This window comes from Pelobates fuscus, chromosome 4 (genome assembly GCF_036172605.1).
Source record: "Pelobates fuscus isolate aPelFus1 chromosome 4, aPelFus1.pri, whole genome shotgun sequence".
Lineage (NCBI taxonomy): Eukaryota > Metazoa > Chordata > Amphibia > Anura > Pelobatidae > Pelobates > Pelobates fuscus.
The window spans coordinates 270869816-270892614 of NC_086320.1; the positions used below are offsets into that span (position 1 = coordinate 270869816).

Sequence of the window (22799 nt, forward strand, 5' to 3'; positions counted from 1 at the left end):
GTTTCCGGGAGAGGAGGCAGCCGGCCTCCCTCCCCAGCGACAGGGTGAGTTTCAGGGAGAGGAGACAACCGGTGTACCTTGCAGGGAGAGGAGACAACCGGTCTCTCTCCCCAGCGACAGACAGAGTCGCAGAGAGAGGAAAGCATCGTCCTCCCTCCCCAGCGGCAGTGTATCCTGCAGGGAATCATTACGGAGCAATATGGAACCAGCTAGTCTTCGGACAGCGTTCGAATTGGAGGAAGAGTTTCACAGTAGGGTGCCGCGCCGCTTGAACCGGGAGTATGGGCCTCTTTCCCCAGCGGCAGTGTGAGTTTCAGGGAGAGGAGACAACCGGTCTCTCTACCCAGGGTCAGACAGAGTCACAGCGAGAGGAGAGCATCATCCTCCCTCCCCAGCGGCAGGGTGAGTTTTAGGGAGAGGAGACAACCGGTCTTCCTCCCCAACAGCAGTGTATCCTACAGGGAGTAGAGACAACCGGTCTCACTCCCCAGCAGCAGTGTGCCTTCCAGGGAGAGGAGACAACCGGTCTCTCCCTCCAACAGCAGTCGGAGATACCGGGAGAGGAGACAACTGATCCTCCTCATCAACCACAAGGGTACAGCACCCCTGACCCCAATGGTGCAGATGGGACTGCGATCTCTGCACCAGACCTACAGGGATGGTGGACAGCCGGTCCAGATCCACACCCAACACCACAGGAATGCCAGGAGGAGGTAGGCGATCCCTCCTCTCCACAGCAGATCTGCAACCAGGTCCTGGGGGTAGTATTCGCTGACCCCATACTAGCAGAAGCGCTGGCAACAGGGCAGAGCACAGTTGGCCTCTGCCCTCCCCTTGTCCTTGATCCTGGAACTGGCATCCCTCACAATTACCCAGCTTTAACACTGGCTGCGGTCTCTGCCCACCAAGTAACACCAACTACCAGGCGGAGAGCAACCAAGAAGCCAGGAGTACCAGTCTTTACGTGTGGATGGGCTATTCGACAAACTCAATTTCCGACCGACAGGAGGTCAGGTACCTGGTTAGTCTCCCCTTAGGGAGGGAGATATGTGGCAAAAGTGACCTCACCACTGTTTTTTGGAGGGTACTACTTGCCAGACTTTTACCCTGTGACTATTAATTTATTGTGGTTGGGAGACCCTATTTGTGGTTATTGAGACATTAAAAAATGGTTCTTTGAACTCCCGAACAGTTGAAGTGGCCGCCATTCAAACACGTAGTGGCAGCCAACTTGTTCGCATGGACCAAAACGGCAAATAGACTTCAGGGGGACTTAGCCACGAATGCCCTGGAACTATTTTCCCGGTCACTCCTCCAGCGGCACTTAGCCGCGATTCTATGGAACAAAAATATGACTTTCATAAAATTTCTAAACCCCTGATCTGATCTAGGTGATTTGGATATGCCCCCCCCCCCTCCCCTTCCCTTTGGAAAACATTGCCTCAATACTTTGAAATTGTTTTTTCTCTAACACTGAATTTCCTCGTGAAAAAATTGAAGACGTCCAGCATCATTTAAACGACACATAATCTGTTAGAATCCCATTGGCCTGTGTGCCTATGCTGTCCCTTTAAGTGTGAAATTGACACAATTTTTATTTTCAGTGACTAACCCTAGCAGCCTGGTCTAATTAATCTGAATTTTGCCACTGGTGTTTCATCTCGCGGACACCCGAGTTGACCAACTCACAAGCACTTCCTGATCTCCCGCTCTCCTTGTGTGTGTGTGTGTGTAGCGGAGTGACAGTCTCTCAAACGCCGTGACGTCACGGTCTGCGTAGAACTTACAATTTAAACTCTCAACCGTCTCCCGCTCATACCGCGCCAAATGCTACTGGCTATCCATGCCGGCCCTCACCGGGAGCCGAGCGGGCTTACTATAGTATCCGAGCCAATGCGGAGCTAAGACTGCCGGCATTATTAACAAACACTAGGAAAGCTACGAATATCGGCTTATTACTGCAAACCCCACATTCGTAGAATCTCTCCACGTTCGGTGGCCAATAGCCTAGCATACCTTACATCTATTGCTTTCCCCAGTTAGGAAGCATCATGGGAGTTGTAGTTGTTAAAGCGGCAGCTAGGTCTCTCCTGTTATGATTGTACGAGTCGGCTGTCCATGAGAGAACTGTGTAACACTGCCTTCTGGCTCCCTAGCTGCTGCATGCCACTGCTGGCTGAGCATCCTGGGAGTAGTCTACACAGCTGGGGGCACCCAATGGGCAGATTAAAAAAACAAACTGAGAGCAGCGTGCTGGTTAGAATTAAAAAAAAATGTGAAACAACTTTATTAGTAGCTGTGAGAAAGCGGACAATCCCTAGTTCCGGTGTGAGCGAGAGCTGGAGGGACGGAAAGCGGTGCGCGTGCACGAGCTGAGCAGAACAAAGGAAGCCCGAGTGCACGGCGGACGGGGAGAGGGCGGGGCTGGCGCCGGCTTCGTTTCCCTCTTTGCTTTGCTATTGGTGTGCTGCGAGCCGGGCGCCGCTTGCTCAGCCAATGGGAGAAGGCTGGGCTAGGCTCCGGTGTGGGCGTGTCTCCAGGCTGGGAGAGGGGAGGGGACAGGGAGGTTAGTTTGGCGCCCGGGACCGGCGGGTAGTGTGTGTTAGTGTTAGGGGGGGGGTCATTGCAGGCGGAGGTCGGAGGGAACGGCGGAGGAGGAGGAAGTAGAAACGGAGGACCGTGAAGTCGCGCACACGGTAATAGCGCTTGGTTGTGGTGTGCATGGCTGGGATATGGGCTATCGGTGAGTGCAGACGAGGACAAAGGGGCTGCCCCCGGCAGTGGAGGAGGAGGGGCTCCCAGGCTCTGTGAATGGGGGTCTGCAGGTACAGGGGCACCTTGGGTAATGATCCTCCAGGGAGCTAGACTGGAGAGAGAGTGTTATACAGGACCTGCTGCAGGACCGTAACCTCTTCCCCGGGCAATGTGTGCTTGTATGCCTCTAGTTCAGGGCTGGGTGAATGGCTGTGTGCGCTTTGGGTGTAGATCATAATGTGTTCCTTTCCAGATCATAGTGTTCACTGAGGATCTGTGCGTAGGAAGTGAAGAACAAAAATAAAAAAAAGTGTAATACTTTCGGTACAAGCACACCATGACAATGTGTGTTCTCTTGGCAAGGTGTCCCCTTGCTATTCATTAAATAGATTCATAAATAAATATTGGTGGGCTGATTTGGCAGTGGAGCTTACTCTTATTTGAAATGAACATATAGCTTAAAAACCAATATGGTGGCACGAATACTTGCTAAGAGAGGTCACCAGGAACTGGATATAGATTCTAGTATGCAGTGAAACTTAAATGCTTATACTGACTCTCCCCCTCCCTTAGAAAAGCAGCACTTGCAGTGTTGATAAGCATATATTTTTCAAATCCCGGCAGGGTTGACTCAGCCCTTCATCCTTCCGAGGTAGATAAAATGAGTACCATTAAATTGGGTGATAGTAACAACCCCTGGATGTTGGGCTAAGGTAACATCCCCAGGACGTACTTGGAAACCAGAGTAATCTGAATGTACCTTTCCTGGTTAAATACTTTATTATTATTTGAACAAGTCACTCATACATAGCAAAACTTAGATTGTTTCATTGTATCCTCTTCACAAGGTTTAAGGATTTATATTTTAATGTATTTGTTTTTTTCCTACATAGCATAACTTCATAAAAAGTAACCAAACCTACACATTTTTAACAGCTTTATTAACGTGAATTTTGTAAGTCTGTTAATAGTTAAAGTAACTATATATTTGTCTTCCTCCTTTTTGTTTTTAAACTTTACGGTTATTTTCTACTGAAGGTTTGACAGCTGCGATTCTTGTAGATGTTAATTGTCCTTTTTAAAACATTTCAGTAAACCATATTGTGTTAAATAAGCTTTTTCTAAAATAGGAACATTCTGACCACTAACATTGTTATTAAAATTGAAATATGACATGTTTGCAATACTTTTGCTGTATTATTGTAAGGTTATAGTAATATGGCTCATTGGATATACTATGATCTGTTAGATGCGTTTTTTTTGGGGGGGGGGGGGGAAATAGAGGGGTAATGACTCTTAAACTCAAAGAACACTTCCTCTTCACTTGCAACAGTATTTTTTGGGGGTCTTCATGATATTTCAGTGGATCGCCAATTGGTGCAACTGTCAAAGCATTTATTTTTTTCAAGTCCCAGGTAATTGCCCAAGTTAAATAGTTTAACCCTTAAGGACACGTGACATGTCATGATTCCCTTTTATTCCAGAAGTTTGGTTCTTAAGGGGTTAAAGAATCCCTATAAACACTGCAGCTCAATGTAGTGGTTTTGGTACCATATGTTCCCTGGCACCATCCCAGCTTGATCTGTCAAACCATATTAGTTCTTTCTTCACGTTCAGAAAAATGCCATGGGTTATTTTTTTTTTTTTCTTTTCAGTCTTTAGCGGTACTGTCACTTGTAGGACTGCCAAGGTGACATGTCTGCCTTTATGGTGACTTCTTGCAGGAGATTGGCAAGGCATGTTCTATCACTCTTATCTTCATCTCATTGGCCAGGATCCAATGTTACTGGTTTATTCTTATGTTGCTATTGGGCGATGGCCAGTTGTGGTGGTCAAAGCTGCTTCTTCATTTTTATTTATTTTTTGCCACATTTGGCATACATTTCTAGATGCATGGGACATTTGTATGACTGTGTTAGAATCTCTATGAAATTCCAATCCAGGTTGAGTTTTTCATGAGGGGTCATTATGGAAAAACACATAAGTGTCAGTGCTGCCTTAAAGTTAAAGGCACACTATAGTCACCGGAACATATTTAGTTTACTGAAGTAGTTTTGTTGTATAGATAATATCCCTGTAGTCTCCCTGCTTAATTCTTTGCCGTTTAGGAATTAAATCACTTTGATTATGCAGCCTTAGTCACACCTCCCTGCATGTAACTTACACATCTTTCCTTAACACCTCCTGTAAAGAGTCCTCCTCCCTTATAGCAAAATCTGTTTAATTTAGAATTTATCTCCTGCACTGTTAATACCCTGGAGTAGCTTCCTGTAAAGTTCAATTTAGATTAAAAACTTCTAAAGTATGTTACATTTGATAGCAAATGAAACCAGTTTTTTGTTGTTTTTTTTGCAGCCATGGGAGATGTGGCTAGGCCTGCATTAACAAAACCAGTGATTTAAACTAAATGACAGTGAACTGAGCAATGATACTGCAGAGACCTGATCTCTAATTTGTGCTAAAATGATTAGATAATACAAGGTATACTATATAGAAACTAGTACATAAAGCTCAAATAAAAGTCCTCTAATTTTTACTAGTCAGCACAATCATCGAGACCAGAAGTCTCTCTTCCTGGCAAAAATATTAGTTGCTTGCATCAAGGCTGGGTGTTGTGTCCCAAGGTGCACAATATGTGGAAGCAAAAAAAAAAAAAAATAGGAATGCAATAGTGTAGAATGTGCTGATATGGGAGTAAATAGGAATAAAGGAATGCACTTACACTTTATATATCAGCCATCTCTACTTGTTATGCTTGAACAGTACCATCCTTGTTTGTGGATGCTTGAGTTGGGAGTCCTATTGTAATGGATCCTCAGCATGGGAGATGATCTATAGCAGTGATGGCAAACTCACAGCTGGCACGCCGAGCACTTTGTGGGCACGCCGCCGGGTGGGCGACGGTTAGCAGCCTTAGGCCCCCCAGCGGCAATGCATAGTAGCATGGCCAATCCTATGCAGGTGCACCACACCCATGTGCCAGAAGGTGGGGGGTGAGTTGTGGGGGTCAGAGGGAGCTAATACCCCCTCCAAATATGCTGTCCTGTGGTAGTGCGCTAGGTGTGAGGGTCTCCTCAGCTTCTCCATAGTGCAGCATTGTGCGTGCTCTCTTGGCGCTGAGCAGCTACTTGAAATATGCTGCTCGGTGCCGAGTGTCAGCCTGCCTGATGTGCACCACTTGCAGATGGGAGGTGTATGGCCAGCAGGGGAGCTCCATGTGAGCACTCCCTGTATAGCACCCCTGTTGAGATCCCAGGAGCCGGAATGTGATGTCATTCCGGTCCAGGATGCGCAAGGGAGCTATACAGGCAGTGCTCATATCGATCAGAGCTCACTCAGAGGTGCACAGCAGCAGCCCACACTGGACACCAGGGGACTGTAAATCCGCCCTAGTGCTTCTACAGGTAAGGAGACTGGGTGGCAAAAAAAGTGAATTAAAAAAAAAAAGCACTCTTGTGTTCTTTTAAAACAAAAGATGTTAATTAGCTTGGACAACTGTATGAGTTGTTTTTTCGAAACTTTAAACCTCAGTATTCAGGTTTAATTGCCATGTTGGCACTTTGAGGGAAAAAAGTTGGTTTGTATTGCGGTTTGGGCACTCTGGCTCAAAAATGTTTGCCATCACTGCTCAATAGTAAAGTAAGTTCACAACTAGTAAAGAGATAATCAGAGTAGGTATCTTATTCGTACATTAGGCCAAAAAGCGTCTCTTGTATGGATGTGAAGTGGTGCAGGCATAAATGGAAGAGAAGTATAGAGACGTATTGTAGACTGTTATAGTAAGTATAAGATATAAAAAATAGAATCCTTCTTACACTTTTATGAGCAAATATGGTATTGCTCAATCCACTAGGTTCAGGTGGTATAAATCCCAATCATAGGATATAGACTTGACTTTGCAGCAGCAGAAATAGAAGAGTAATAATAGTAATAATCTGCTATTATCAAAGTTTTACAGTGATCCTGGAAATATATATTTTTTAATATATGTAGACATTTGAAATTTGCGGGTAAATAACGTCAGCATCACATGATCCATATGTAATTGTCATTAAGTGCCAAAACATACATCGCTATATAGTATGACATATACACATTTAAAATACCAAAGTTAATAATAACTTTTTTATTAACGTCACAAAAATGTGATGGAGACACATAATCATAAACTGGTGAAAAAGTCATCCCAAAGTGAAGAGCCACAGGCTGCACAGCATAGGGTGAATATCCAGATAGGGTTATTGTGGAATCAAGGACAAAACAGATACATTTTGTGATCATGATACATGATTAAAGGCCTCATGGCCGAATGTATCTGTTTTGTCTTTGTGCAGCCTATGACCCTTCACTTTTTGGTGCATTTTGGATGTTAGCAGACCTCTACCACAGTGCTCTGTTACATTGCCAATGTGCAACACTTCACTACTGGCCTGAGGAAAAAGAAAATCATGTTAAGCTGCAATATACAACATATACCTTGGAGTGTCAACCTTCACAAATGTTAGCCCTTTGTGGGGTAACTTGAACAGTCAAATGGCTATAATGCCCCAAAATGAGACACAGGCCCATCAAATTCATCTATCAAGATTTTAATTGTAAAAAATGTAAAAGTGGTCTGGACTTATATGGCACTTTAGCTTTAAGGATTGTGGCAAAGGCCTACATTGGGGGGTAGTTTAGTAGTCCCTAGATATAGATGAGCACAAAATAAGGTTTTGTACAGGAGTTGTAAACATTAGTTTTACAAAATACACATTAACATACCTTGTGTGTCAAAAATCTGAAAAAAAAAACAATTTTACTACAATATTTAGCAGTGATTCACAGTTTAATGTCAGTGTAAAGTGTCAAAATACCCTTTTTGTAAATACTGTGATGTATATTTTATATAAATAGTTACACCTGTGTGGCCATATTGTTTCTGGAAACAGTGTTCTGTACAATGGCATGAGCTCTTCCCTCTTTCTACTGCTAATACCTCTCCCTATAAAACCAAGCATTCTGCTAGCATTTCCTGCTGCTCTATTACATTGTCTGCCTACCTTTAAGTCATCAGAAATAATCACCCCTAAATCCCTTTCCTCAGATGTTCTAAATATTCTGTACTCTGTCCTTGGGTTTTTACGTCCAAGATGCATTATCTTGCACTTATCCACATTAAATGTCAGTTGCCAGAACTCTGACCATTTTTCTAGTTTACCTAAATCATTAGCCAAGATCAATTGTTTGCTGTGTGCTTGCGCTGGCTGTATGTCAGTGTTTGAAAATACCACGTCACCATGGCAACTAGGCATTTTGTGCTGGCGCCTGGGAATTTGTCAGCCTATTCCTCCTCTCTATCCCTGTGTAGCACTCCGCGCACTGGGAATAAATGAAGGGAACTTTAATTACTTCTGCCTGGTGTTGAGGCCGCGCATGGAAAAGGGCAAGCTGTCAGGGCACCAGGTAAAGACATCTCTGCTCGCCCCACACCTTCATTCCATACAGCCCATTTCCTGGTGCAGCCCTGGAGCACAGACCTGCATGGGCTTAGAGAGAAAGGGGGGAGGGGGGAGGGAGAGTCTGGACCAGCGACATCCCACTCCCATCAGCCACAGCCAACCCCACTAACTTAGTCACCTGCTGTTGCCACCCTCCATGCCCAAAAGGTAGAAAACAAGAGTGTAGCCAAAAAATGTGTATTTTTATGTGTGTATCTGTCGTCTGTATTTCTATTTGTCTACATCTATCTATGAATGTGTGTGTGTGTGTGTGTCAAATAAAAACAAAATACTTCTAGTGTGTGAAAGCATGTCTGTCACGTTAGTGTGTGTTTAGTTGACCAGCCAGCCCTCCTCCAATTGCATGGGAATGATGTTTTCATTTGCCTTTTTTCCCAACACTGTGCCCGTCTCGATGTGGCTGGTCCGCCTCCAAGGCTGAGATTATCAATCTTGAACCTCTTAGCCAATCCAATGCTTTCCCTTAGGAAAGCATTGGAAGCTATTGAGCATGTGTGGAAATATGCTGCACCAGTCGGCATCTCCCCATGGAGATTCATTGAAACAATGAATCTCTAAGGGAAAAGTTTGGCGCCTTCATGCAGAGGCACTTTATTATTATTGCCAAGTATAAAACACAATAGGACAGAAGATGGCAATTTAATAAGGTGGGTGTGAAGCAGAGCTGGAGGAGAGAGTAGAGTGCAGCTCTTAGGAGAGAGAAAGGGACAGGAATATGACTTGGAGGTTACTCTGGGAGGCCATAAGCTTTCCTAAAGATATGGGTTTTAAGGCACTTTTTAAACGATTGAAGACTAGGGGAGAGTCTGATGGCGGTAGGCAAGCTATTCCATAGGAAGGGAATCGCCCGCAAGAAGTCCTGCAAGCGAGAGTTGGCCGTATGGGTGCGAGCAGCAGACAGGAGAATTTCATGGGCAGCGTGGAGAGACAGAGAAGGGGCATACCTATGGATCTGTAAAGAGATATAAGCGGGGCTGAAATTGTTCAATGCTTTATATAGGTATTGATTAGTACTTTAAATTAACTCCTATAGGATACAGGAAGCCAATGTAAGGACTGATCGAGGGGTGAGATGTGAGAGCACCGACTGGAGAGGAAAATCAAACTGGCAGCAGAATTCATTACAGACTGGTCTTCCCAAAAACTGCAGTGCCCGCTAGAATTAAGAGAGGGTTACAATAATCCATGCAAGAGCATGGACACAAGCTCCTTGGTAGCATCTTGCGTTAGAAAGGGGCGAATGCTGGCTATGTTTAGTGGTTATTTGAGTGACTGCCACTAGAGGTGTTAATAGGCAGTAATGTAAACACTGCCTTTTAACTGAAAAGGCAGTGTTTACATTGAAAAGCCTGCAGGGACAGGCTATAGACACCAGATCCTCTACATTAAATTGTAGTGGTTCTTGTGACTGTGTTCCTTTAATAATGGTATATTTGCTGTTGAAAATAAAGCTTTGGTAGTATATTTATATTATTGCTGTCCATTAGATTCAAAGATAAATTGTCAAGCCCTGTTGTATGTTGTGTGTGCTGGTTTTATGTGGCTGTGATGCACTGATACAAATACACAGCACTTATCCACCAACACACACTGACCCATACAAGCATACAAACTACACCTTCTCTGACATGCACAGATTACCAGCAGCAGCAGCAGCTTGTCCCATGTTGTCTTTGTATTTTACATCATGTTGGCCTCCAATTCATTTTTGTGTCAAAGAAGAGAGAAACAATGTGTTTTAGATATTGGTCATAGGGTCAAGGTCACTCCATCACAGAGTCAGAGTTTGTTGTGGACAAGGGAGGTGTCCATTAGCTGAACTCTTGTTTGTGTCCATTTTTTTTATTTAATTTTAAATTTTTGTGTTATTTTAGTCAGTTATATCATAATCAACATCTCCAATTTATTTCTATATGTACTTCAGGATTGCCAAACCACTTCGTATCTATCCATCATAGAGTTGAGCACATAAATAATATTTTTCCATATCAAACGGATTATCTAACTAAGCTAAGATTTTGTTCCAATGGGGGAATTTTGGTTTTAAGCCAGTACCTAGTGAAGGAGATCTTAATTGCCAAGAGAAAATTTATGAGAATGAGGTTTTTAGGTTTGGTCAGTCTCTGCATATCCATATGGAATAAGAACTGCGGAGTAACCAATATTTAAGTACCAACGACATTCCAAATTAAAGAGTGAAAGTTAAGTTTTATCTTTTCAAGACCTTCACATTCCCGCCATATATGAAGCATATTACCCTGGTGTTTACGTTTTCAACATGTTTCTGACTTTGATGCATTGATTTTTATGCACCCTTGTAGGGACCATATACCATCTGTGAAATATTTTTAAATGCACTTGAAACAAATTAACAGAATGTATTGATTTTCTTGTAGTGGACCAGGCTTTATACTATTTATCATCTGTAAGTGTTTCCCCTAAATCCGTTTCCCATTTGATGAGTGAGGATGCTCTAACTACTTCTGAGACTGTATCCATTAGTTTAATAACTCTAGATACTAGGTTATAGTGATTTGCTATAAAGTTGTCTAAAAAGGAATTCTCAGTAATAGAGCTTTTCTTCAAGAAGTTTCTTGGTCTTAAGAATGTCAAAAAATTATTTATCAGATAGATTGTATCTATCCTGAATATCGATAAAGTTCATGATCCCAACTGGTGAGTTGAAATCTACGAGAATCTTAATCCCATTATTTTTCCATGGTGTTTGGTGGAATTTTATGGTTTCTCTCTTCAGTTCAAAATATACATCATTTTTTCTTTCTTTTTTTTTTCTTTGTGCTTATAATAAATTTTGTCCAATTGCAGAACAGAAATGTACACTAATTTTTTTCTTTTCTTTAACATGAATGCAAAGGTAGATGTTAATCAAGCAAGACACTTAGGCAGTGAAATATAGAATTGAAATGTGCATTAGCATTAAGTCAGATCAGAAAGCTGGGTGTGCCCCAATGAAACATGGATGTCTAGGCTTGAAAGAAAGGGGTGAAATGTCAGTTTCTTTTTTCTACTTGCTTTGCTGTGTTCTGTCTGATATTACATATTTTGAAACCTGGTGGAGGTGTTTTATTTTTTCCAATTTTTTTTTATTACACTTTTAGTTGCATATACAACACAGTTATGAAAAATATTTTCTGCTCAGCAATTTCTTGAAGAGTGATTAAAGTGACACTATAGTCACCAGAACAACTTATTGTATTTGTTCTGGTGAGTTTAATCTGTCCCTTCAGGGTTTTTTTCCCCCCTGTAAACACTGTCCTTTCAGAGAAAATGCAGTGTTGACATTACTGCCTAGGGAATACTCCAATGGCAACTCCTCAGATGGCTGCTCGAGATGCTTCCTGGGACAGTGCTGCACATTGTGCTCCACCCTCAGTGTCTCCTCCCTCTGCATGGAGACACTGAACTTTCCTCAGAGGTGCATTGATTCAACACATGTCTATGAAGAAATGCTGTTTGCCAGGGCTCTTTGGCTCTGCCCCTGATCTGTCTCCTTGACAAGCTCAGCCAATCCTATGGGAAAGCATTGTGATTGGCTTAGAACACAACGTCTGATGTTAACCAAGTAGGCAGATCAGGAGTAGAGGCAGTAACTGCAGACTTGAATAAAAGTAAGATTTTATAATATTCAGGGGGGCTAGATGATCAGGATACATGTTTGTGTTCCTTTACAAAACTGTAGACTCTTAAAGGTCGTTTCTATGAAAAATATATTTGTTTAGTTCAGGGCTTGACAAGTCCCAGGCATCAGGTGGCCATGGCGACCAGGAAATGTCCTGTGGTTTGTGAGCCTGTTCAGCCCCCAAGGTGACTAGCTGCCTGAGAGCAGAGGCAGGTGGCTGACGGAGGGTTTGGGGCGGCCGGCTCATTTATTGCTGAGGGAGGGAGGCGGCTGTAATCTCCCTGCTCTGCTCCCTCACGAACCTTGCAGTGATGCCGGGAACAGTGCGAAAGGGAGCTAAGCAGGGAGTTGACAGCAGCCCCACTGGACCCCAAGGAAAACCCATCCACCCCAGCTCTCCAAAGATAGGGGGACTGGGTGGATTTAAATTATTGTTCTTAAAGTAATTATTTGTGAGCGTTACCTCCAACCACATGGGAAAAGGTGTTTTTACTCACCTTTTTATCCCATGCCGTGCTGATGACGCCACGGCTGGCCCCACCTACATGGCTGAGATCATCAGTTCCATAGGAAAGCATTGCGAGGCTATTGCGCATGCACGGCAATGCCACTGAATCAATGCATCCCTATAGGGATCTTTAACGTAGGTGCTGCACAGTGTGAAGCACTTGCCCAGGCAAAACCTCTAGAGGCCGTTTGAGTGACTGTCGCTAATAGTGTCACCAAGCAGCAATGTAAGCACTGCCTTTTGTTAGTTTACATTGAAAAGTGTTCAGGGACAGGATATAGACTTTAGAACTACATTAAGCTGTAGTGTCTCTGGTGACTATAGTGTCTTTTTACGAATTGTATTTTCGGCGTTGATTTCTCTGGCTCCTAGATTCCAAGCGAATTTGTCAAGCCCTGGTTTAGTTGACATGCTGTCCATCTGTATGCTGGCCATGTAGCGCTTCCAAAGCTGTGATGTGCTTTATAGGTGTATGAAACTTTCCTATGTTCCGAACAGATGTGTAACAATCCTACACTATACAGCATTCTTAAAGGGACACTCCAGACCCTTATAAAACACTTAAACACTATAAAACAAGGTTACTCCAACTGCCGTAAACACGTCAGTGATTTGATGTGATCATGTTGGTAGGAGCCGATGTGCAGTATTTCTGATTCACACACTGCACATCCAGACGAATTCTTAATTGTGTACTGGGGGCTAGTTGCACACCTAACACACGTTACATTGGAAGCCCAGATTCTATGCATTTAAAAAAAAAAAAAAAAAACTAATTTCCAACATATCTAATAATCAATTCTGTTTGCGCTTTCCCGTTTTTCCTTCTTCCACCACATTAAATTCAAGAACTGACTGTTTACTTGCTGCCTAATAGACATGTGCCACTGTGAATGATATAAGCAATTCTATTCTCTTCACCAGTCAGTGGTTTTAATGTTGTGACTGATCAGTGTTCATACACACAAGTAAACTTGCGTATATTAAAGTTCTACTGAAATCACCATACTATATCAGTCATGATAGGTTAACTTAAACACCCTGATTGGTTAATACACTTTAAACTTTATTTTGATTCTGAATACTAGACTATAAAAATCTAGCACTACTTAGCTGATATGAGAGGTGGGATAAAGCTGCCATTTTACCTCCAGATCAATGAAACATAAGTGAGGCACTGCGCTTATGTTCCCTAACACAAAAAAATATTTTATTTTTTTTATCCCCATGTAACTGAAATGTTTTTGTCTGTAGCAGTGTGTGCGCCGTTTAGTGCAAAATTACAGTTCTTGCCTACATTTCTCATAATTTAAAATGGAAGAGGAATAAGTTTAGTGGTGTTCCTTTCTGTAAGTGGAAATGTAACTATTGACTAGTTGTCACAGGAAACTGATGACTTCACAGGTTAATCGGACTTTCCTTCTCATTCATATAATGAGTAGATACTTCATCTAGAAATACGTTAAGGCTTTTGGGATTTCCCATGACAAAAAGTTGAGTATTTCATATTGCAGTCAATGTGGAAAGTTGCTTCAACATTTTTTATTTTATTTGTATTTTTTCATTGTCTTCTGTTGAATGAACATTTAAAAATAGCATATGTGCTAGGTGAGGTGTTGCTTGCCTCTATACAATACATGTTTAAAGGGACATTCCATTCCCTTAATGCACTTCATTGTGCTCGTGTATTAAGGGTTAACACACTCTCCCCTCCATATGTCTCTTTAAAAGTGCCAATTAATAGAAATGTGTAGTTTAAAGAGATACGCTAAGCACCAAGACTACTTTAATTGAAGAATAAACAGGTATTTTTCCGGATTGTGAGGTAGTTTTGAAATAAAACTTAAAGGGACACTCTAGTTACCCAGACCACTTCAGCTCAATGAAGTGGTCTGGGTGCTAGGTCCCTCAGGTTTCAACCCTTCAGATGCAAACTTGGCAGTTTCAGAGAAACTGCTATGTTTACATTTGGGGTTAAGCCAGCCTTTAGTGGCTGTCTTCTGGACAGCCACTAGAGGCACATCTGCGACGCTGGAGGCATATTATGCCTCCATCTCGCAGAGCGTCCATAGGAAAGCATTGAGAAATGCTTTCCTATGGACACTTTGAATGCGCGCGCCAACTGCCGCGCATGCTCATTCGGCTACAGTGATGTCGGAAGGGGGAGCTGACGTCGGCAGCGCTGGAATAAGGTAAGCTGCTGAAGGGGTTTTAACGTTTAACCCCTGAAGGACACATGACATGTTATGATTCCCTTTTATTCCAGACGTTTGATCCATAAGGGGTTAATGTAACCCCTTTTAGCACCTTCAGCACCATGGTAGGGGGGACCATGAAGGTGGGGGCACCCTCAGGGCACTATGGTGTCAGGAAAACCACTTTGTTTTTGTTCTAGGCTTGCTCAAAAATGAAGGATTATTTACTAAACTGTGTTGTATACGAATAGCTCTAAACCCTGTTCTGTGTCACAGCAAGTAGAGGCCACGGAGCTACTGATCTGAGCACACGCACATTGGGGCTTGGTTCTGTTGTTTGCTTGGAGAGATGTATGGATCCCGACATTGCTTATCCAGAACTTCACCTTGGTATTCTGACCAATTTTATAATGACCTTCTAACCAACCAAATCACAGACTGCTCTTTTTTTTTTTTTTTTTTTTATCAGTTAGCTACTTACTTAGACACTTTTGACAGTTCAAGTGCCTTGGAAGGCACAGTTTAGCTATAGGTGATTTGTTTATTTTTAGTTTTCAATATAACATTTCTCTGTTAGGTTCTCTCAAATATTACTAGCTAGCAGTTAACACAGATCAGTAGCCTGTTTTCAAGTGTTTGGTTTCCCTTCTTAATAGCCTCGACTATCAAAAAAAGCATAATCAAAGATTATAAATTTAAACAAAAACAAACCCCAGACAAACCACAACATGTGGGTTGGGTCAGATTTTCCCATGGATATATTCATGATTTCAAATTACTCCTCCATAAGTGAAAACCTCTTAAAGGGAAATATTGTCTTGTGCGGATTATTCTATTTGTTTTGAAATTTCCAAGGACAAATGAGAAACTCTCTTAATAAGAGGACAGTGATTTTTATTTTGTTACTAAAAATGGTGTGTGTATTCAGAAATTTAGACCACTTAAATTTATTTGTTGCAGTCTTGCTGTAATGCTGTAATTGTTTAAATTCTATTTTTTCCTACATTAATCTACACTCAATACCCCATAATGGCAAAGTAAAAAACATTTCTTAAAACTTTGCTACATTCTTCAAAAGAAAGAAAACTGAAATATAACATTTATAAGTAATTATATCACTTCCTGTGCCACTTGGAATTTAGCTCTGATGCATCACATTTTTTGTGGAGGATTTTTAAGATGTGAAGTTCACCTGTGCACATCCAATTGATTGGACGTGGTTTAAGGTACCATAATTAAATCAGAGCAAAACAGAGCCCTGAGGCCAAATGTTGGTTGCATTGAAGTTTCACAGGAGCCCAGTGGCACCTATAAATCTTAGACATAGGAAGTGTCTAACCGCAAGAATTCTAGCTACAGTTGTTGACAAGGCCATACTGAGCAATCTGGGGAGTAGGGCCATGCTAAGAGAAGTGATCAAGAACCTGATGGTCACTCTAAGTGATCTCCAGAGACCTGCTGAAGGACAGCCATCACTGCAACACTCAACTGATTAGTTTGTCAGGCTGGCCACACAGAATTCTTTTCTCACTACAAAAATCATGAAAGTTGGAGGTAGTAGTATACTTTGTGTGTGTTTTCGCTGCATGGGCTAGGAGACTGGTCAGGGTCTAGGAAAGCTAAACGCAGGAACATAAAGAGATATCCTTAACGAAAACCTGGTACACACTGCTCCAGACCTCAGACGATGTTTCACCTTTCAACAGGACAATTAAACTAAACACACACCCATACACACAGGCTTAATGATATCTCTGTGAAATCTTTGATTTCATTTTCAAAGAATATGGAACCTCTCATGAAAATGGGCTAGCACACGATATTCAGTGGTGTAAATTCCAGAGAAGTGAAAGGGGACTTGACCATCCTAGGATATTTAATTGTATGGAAAATAGAAATAAATGGAGAAATAACACGGCTGTGTTGCTAAATCTTTAATATACATCTTAAAATAAAATCGGGAAATGTGTTTTTACACGTTGAAGGCAACATTATTGTTTAATTGAGTGGGTTAACTCCCAGAGACCCCATTTTAAAAAAAAAATGCTTGGTCATGCTGCTTTTCAGAACCATTGCTCAAGTGTGTTGATTTGTATACAAAAATAAGACATGCATCAACTTTAAACTCTAGAGTGGAATAAAATTGACCAATTGCAAATAAAATGGTAAGGGAAAAAAAAAAAAAAAACTAAAAAAAAAAACAAAAAACAGTTTCTAGTTGTATAACATGTGGCAAAAATTAGCACTTCTAAGCCAACTAATGTAAGTGGCATTAACCTTCAGACTATATGGTGTACAATATAGGCAATAACCTAGGTTAAATAACTCCTCAATTGTAGAGAATAATGGTACGTTTGTCTGTTGTGCGTCTATCAACTAGCATGCATAAAATAGCCCCCGTCTCCCTCCATTTCAAAGTAAGGATACATTTAGAAAAACACAATAGTTAATCTTGAAAGTTGATTCTATATAGCATGAATGTTTCAGTGCATTTATTGGCTTCCCTCTGGCAAAGGATTACATTTTAGGTCCTGTTATGTTTTACAGCAGCATCCTGCTCCGGAAGGAAATATGGGAGTGGAAATAATTTCTCACAGACAAATCGTTGTCTCCCAAAATATTTGTACATTTAATTTTATAGGACTCTTCCATAAATATGGAGTCTGCCATGTGCAGATGGAGTGCCTTACTAAAATACTGATTACCTTTTTTTTAAATCCACTTTAGTAATTACTCCTTCAATGGGGGCAAAAAGTCACGTTTTTAGTCCAGCAGTGCTTCCATCAGGTTCAGAGGATTTTAGTGGAATTTTTGGTTTTGTTTAAGTCATCCAGTGCTAGCTACTTCTTAACCAATTCAGCAGAATTGTATAAATGTGTTTTTCTGATCAACCCGTTATGTGACCTGGATACAATATCTATTTTTACACGATTCTCTCCCGCTGCAGAAGCAGTGAACGACTTTGTCTTTATCTGGATATATCTGCTTCCAGACTGATTTGTGAATCTGATTTGCTTTCTAGAGCAAAGCTGGTCCATGCAGAAACCCTGCTTCAGCAATTCTTTATTCTACAGGGTCATTCAGTTTGGCTGCTTGGTGAGACGTGTACTAAAAGGGTTTGACATCTTGCCATGGGACTGCGCAGTGGCATCATAAACACTAAAGCAGGATGTTGCAGTTATGGTGCTTGTATTTTAAATCAGTATTTTTTTTTTTTTTTTTGTATTGAGTATATTAAGTTCAAAGCATCATGGGAGTGCCATGCAACAGCTTGCAATCTCTTTTGTCCACAAGCATTTTAAGGTATTTCCCTTCAAACAATACATACGGTACTTCTGTTTTAGTCATTTTTAAAAGGTGACTAAACTTCAGAGCAAGTATAATATATGTGTGTGTGTGTGATGAAAAATAAAGGCAAAATATAAAAAATTAAACACTTCCTGCAATTGAGTGCCTCCATCTTAGCTGCTTTTTTATGCCAAACAAGTTCTGTCCTTTACACCCGGAAGTCAATGTAGAGAAAGCATACAGAGAAGAGTAGAAATTTACCAAAGCTTTTCTTTACCAGCTTCATTTGCAATGTTTTTGTAAAAAAAATATTTGATATGAATTTAAATGGAAATAGCATCTCATGAGGAAAATGGGGGGTTGGGAGGAGTTAAAGGACCACTCTAGGCACCCAGACCACTTCAGCTTAATGAAGTGGTCTGGGTGCCAGGTACCTCTAGGATTAACCCTTTTTTTTATAAACATAGCAGTTTCAGAGAAACTGCTATGTTTATAATGAGGGTTAATCCAGCCTCCAAATCCTCTAGTGGCTGTCTCACTGACAGCCGCTAGAGGCGCTTGCGTGATTCTCACTGTGAAAATCACAGTGAGAGCACGCAAGCGTCCATAGGAAAGCATTGTAAATGCTTTCCTATGCGACCGGCTAAATGCGAGCGCGGCTCCTGCCGCGCATGCGCATTCAGCCGATGACGTCGCGATCAAGATGGAGAGGAGGAGGAAAGCTCCCCGCCCGGCGCTGGAAAAAGAGGTAAGTTTAACCCCTTCCTCTCTCCAGAGCCCGGCGGGAGGGGGTCCCTGAGGGTGGGGGCACCCTCAGGGTACTCTAGTGCCAGGAAAACGAGTATGTTTTCCTGGCACTAGAGTGGTCCTTTAACACAATCTATGGGTGGTTTCCAATGTTTTATTTGTGTAATTGTTAGGGGGTTTTTTTGTGTGTGTAAATTAGTGTCTGTTCCCCTCTAAATTGGTTGCTAAACCTCCACAGAGCTCAGGCCTTTTTACCTTTTATGAAATATGTGTGGAACAGATTCACTTTGTGCATTGCTGTAATTGGATAGATATTATGGACTGTATTCTACCTTGGCTTTCTATACCGAAATGAGTGTAAAAACTCTTTGAATGGGTTAAGAATATCATAATTATTCTGTCCAAATGTGTGTTTTAAACCCTTGTGATGAAGACTATCATAATACAGAAGGGAATTAAAATATAATTGAAAATGTATTTTGTGTATTTTTATTTATTTTTTAAGCTGCTTTAGAATAATGTATATTATGATACAGATCACATTTAACTACAGTATACCTTTCATTTAATCGAACGTCACTACTGAACAAGTAAATCCCATATTTTTGTAAATATTGCAGCATAATCATGGGCCAGACGGGCAAGAGATCAGAGAAGGGACCAGTGTGCTGGCGGAAACGAGTGAAATCGGAGTACATGCGTTTGAGACAGCTCAAGCGATTCAGGAGAGCAGATGAAGTAAAGGTACCGAAAAAGATAAGAAACATGTGATGCATGAATACTAAATGGATTGCAACTAATCTAAAACACCTTCAGGGCTGGTGTTTTCTTCTTGCCCAGCTTAAAAACGGTCATCTAATACTGTTAAAGTTCTTGGTTCAGTGCAATGAACCAGTGAAAAGCAGAAAAAAAAAAAAAAAATCTTTTACAAATACAAAATTTGAGTACAGTCATGCTTTGCTCTCTCTGACATATACATTGCACCCATACAGTTGAATTTGTATTATATCACTAATCCTAGTACATAAGGCACTGATTAGCACAACAAATGAGCTACAGTCCAAATTGTAATAAGATATAAAAAAATATAGCCTCAGTTCCCTGTTACTTATTTTAATTATTTTTAAAATAATTGTTCACATAGACTGAACTCAGTAATGTTCCTAAACGCAATAACGGGTAAGGTGCTCTATCACAGATTTTTTTTTTTTTCCAAATTGGCATTCATGTGTCTTAAAAAATTTTTTCACCCCTCCACCCAAAATTAGTATTTCAGAAATTGCTGGGTTGAAATTTGACTGAAATTCCAAGTCAGTCAAAAGATATACTAAGACAAAGTAAGGATTACTAGGAGCTGAAAAGAACAGTCAAGAAGACCATGGCTGCGACCACAAGGGATCAGTTCTGATAAATAAACCCCACTTTCCCCTGCACCTTGCTGCCATGAGACTCTCAGTGGAGCAGTCACCAACAGGGCTTTTTGCAGAATATGGAAAAACCGCAGTCGGGGAGAGACATTTTAAAGGGACACGCTAACATTACAATACAATTTAGAGTATTGGGTTTTCTCCCTTGCTTCCTTTCAGCATTATGAACCCTAATATCCATTTAAGTCTTTATTCTCTATTTGTATCGACATGCGTAGTTCTTCACTGAAACATGATTTATTGGGAATTTTAAGTGAGTTTGAGATGGTGTTTAAAATGACAATATAGCGTTAGGAATCCAAACCTGCATTCCTAATGCTATTGTGCCCCTGTTTCTAGTGATATGCAGGTGCAGGCAACTCCTTTGCAGCATTCACATTTTTTCAGTGCTGAGACTTGCTCGTCGCTTCTTTCCTCTTACAATGTTATCAAGGAGTTATGGCCTCCTCTGTCATTGGTCCAATCCAATACTCTTTATAGCGGAGTATTGGGGACCTGAGGCACATGCACTGCACACTCATATACGCTTTCCAATAGAAAAATATTGTGGTCAGTGATCATGTGACACCGTTTTACTAGGTTAGTGCTGCAGATGCGCCTCTAGTGGCTGTAAGGAAGATGGCCTTTAGAGGTGGATTTAACTTTGCAGTGCAGTGTTTATTTATTTTTATTTTTTTAAACTGCAAATTTAGAGGACCACTGTACCCAGACCACTTAATTGAGATTAAGTGGTCTGGGTGACTTTTGTGGTCCTTTAAGTAAACCGTGTAGTACATTGGATATAGGTTTGTATTAGCACTAGTGTAATATTGGTGCTATATCAGTTGACAACAGATTTTTTTTTAATTTTTTTTTTAAAACACTCACTGAATATCAAAAATGTATTTCCCAGCACTTTCATTTATATATCTAAACATTTGTTTATATATGCAAACAATTGTGTACATATTGTCCTAGACCAGCAGTTATTTGAATAACTAGATGGCAAACTAAACTTTTTGCTCAGTCTCGAGGTTTAAGATGAATGAAAACCAAGACTTCAGAACATAATTATTGCCATTGCAATTTTTTTCAAATCCCTGTGTTTTTTTGCAGAGCATGTTCAACTCAAATCGGCAAAAGATTTTGGAACGGACTGAGCTTTTAAACCAAGAATGGAAACAACGAAGGATCCAACCTGTACACATTATGACTTCTGTAAGCTCTCTGCGTGGGACCCGTGAGGTTGGTCCCAATTACTAATCTATTACAAGTAACATGTTGCATTATGTACCACAAGTATTCCATTGGCTCTTAATTCTTTTTGTAATATTATATCCATGTCCACAAAAATATAAACCTGTGAAAAATATTGTGGCTTATGAACAGAACCATAATACAAATAAAAAATGTGTATATGAATAGAAACCACAGAACATCTATTTCAAATGAGGACTTTTTTTTTTATTTTTTTTCTCTTACTAAACAATCTGTGGCTTTTCTGTACTGCTAACAAATATGTTAATTTTTTTTCCTGTTTGTAAGCTTTTCTCTCTCTGTTCTGTGATACAGTAAGAGTAGAATTATGTTCCTCTGATCCTTATTTAACCCCATTATAAAAGTCACATTAAAGGAACACTCTAGCTTTAGGAATATAAACATGCATTCATTAAGAGTTTTCTACGGTCTTGTTAGGTTCGGGATACAAGTAATAAAAACGTATCTTATTTCCCCCGGCACACCATTTTGCCGTGGCTGCCACTCCACCTCTGGATGATCCATCGGGAAACATTGGCAGTCAATTGTGCATGCTCTGAATGCATCTCTATGTGGAGTGTTCAGCATCTCCATGCAGAGTGGGAGATGCCAAATGTCAGTGCTACCATCTTTGCTGGACCTGCATGAAGCCCCTCCAGTAGCTGTCAGAGAGAGAACCACTAGAGGTGGTGTTGTTCATCAGTGTAAACACAGCCTTTTATCAGAAACATCACAGTTTACACTACTCAACCTGCAGGGACAGTCTTTATCCAAGATCCACTACATTAAGCTGTAGTTTTTTGGTTTTTTTTGGTGCCTAGAGTGTCACTTTTAAAGGGCTTTTTAATTGCTCCCTTTTTATAGAGACCTATATGTTGCACAACCGTAGCTCAATTTTTTTCAGCTTTTCTGCATAATGTATACTGCATGTGTTTGTATTGTTTTATAAAAAGCAAATCAAATCTTTTATAAGCTTCACTTATTAGTACTTGGTGTGTGTTAAAGATCCAGTTACATTAGTGTTTCAGCTAGGGGAACTTGTTAAAAGAAAGTAGTTAAGGGTCACCTGTCACCAAACTATATTAAAGGGTTACCCCAACCACCATCTTTTTGAAGAGGTCATGGTGGCGGGAGTCTGGATGTGCAGTGTTTCAGCTTGAAACGCTGCACGTGAAGTGAAATCTTTAATTGTGTGCAGGGGGCAAGAACTGTTCCAGGCTGCCCAATGTCAATTCTGTGCATAAAAAATGGCTGTCGTCTGCGTGCACTGCACGCTGCTGACAGACATAACCGCTCATCAGCGTGGACGTCAGACAGGGTGTGTTAGGGAGCTGCACCCTGTCCTAGATTGAGGTAAGTAAAACTTCTTTCAAAACTCTTTGAGCATTTATTTTTGGGGTGAAAGATAATGCCAATAAGGCAGAATTCTATATTCTATTTGAGAAACCCTTTAAAGCAGGGGTTCCCAAAAGGTAGACCCCCAGATGTTATAGAACTAAAACT

General features: G+C 41.1%; 1 protein-coding gene across 1 annotated transcript in view; it reads left to right on the plus strand.

The window, feature by feature from the left end:
- Positions 1–2697: 2697 nt before the first annotated feature.
- The window catches only part of EZH2 (enhancer of zeste 2 polycomb repressive complex 2 subunit), a 44769-nt gene continuing 24667 nt past the window's right edge, over positions 2698–22799 (plus strand). The window contains exons 1-3 of the mRNA XM_063452113.1: positions 2698–2743; positions 19254–19377; positions 21156–21284. Of these exons, the coding sequence (XP_063308183.1) occupies positions 2733–2743; positions 19254–19377; positions 21156–21284 (264 nt within the window). The 5' untranslated portion in view covers positions 2698–2732. The remainder of the gene's footprint in view (positions 2744–19253; positions 19378–21155; positions 21285–22799) is intronic.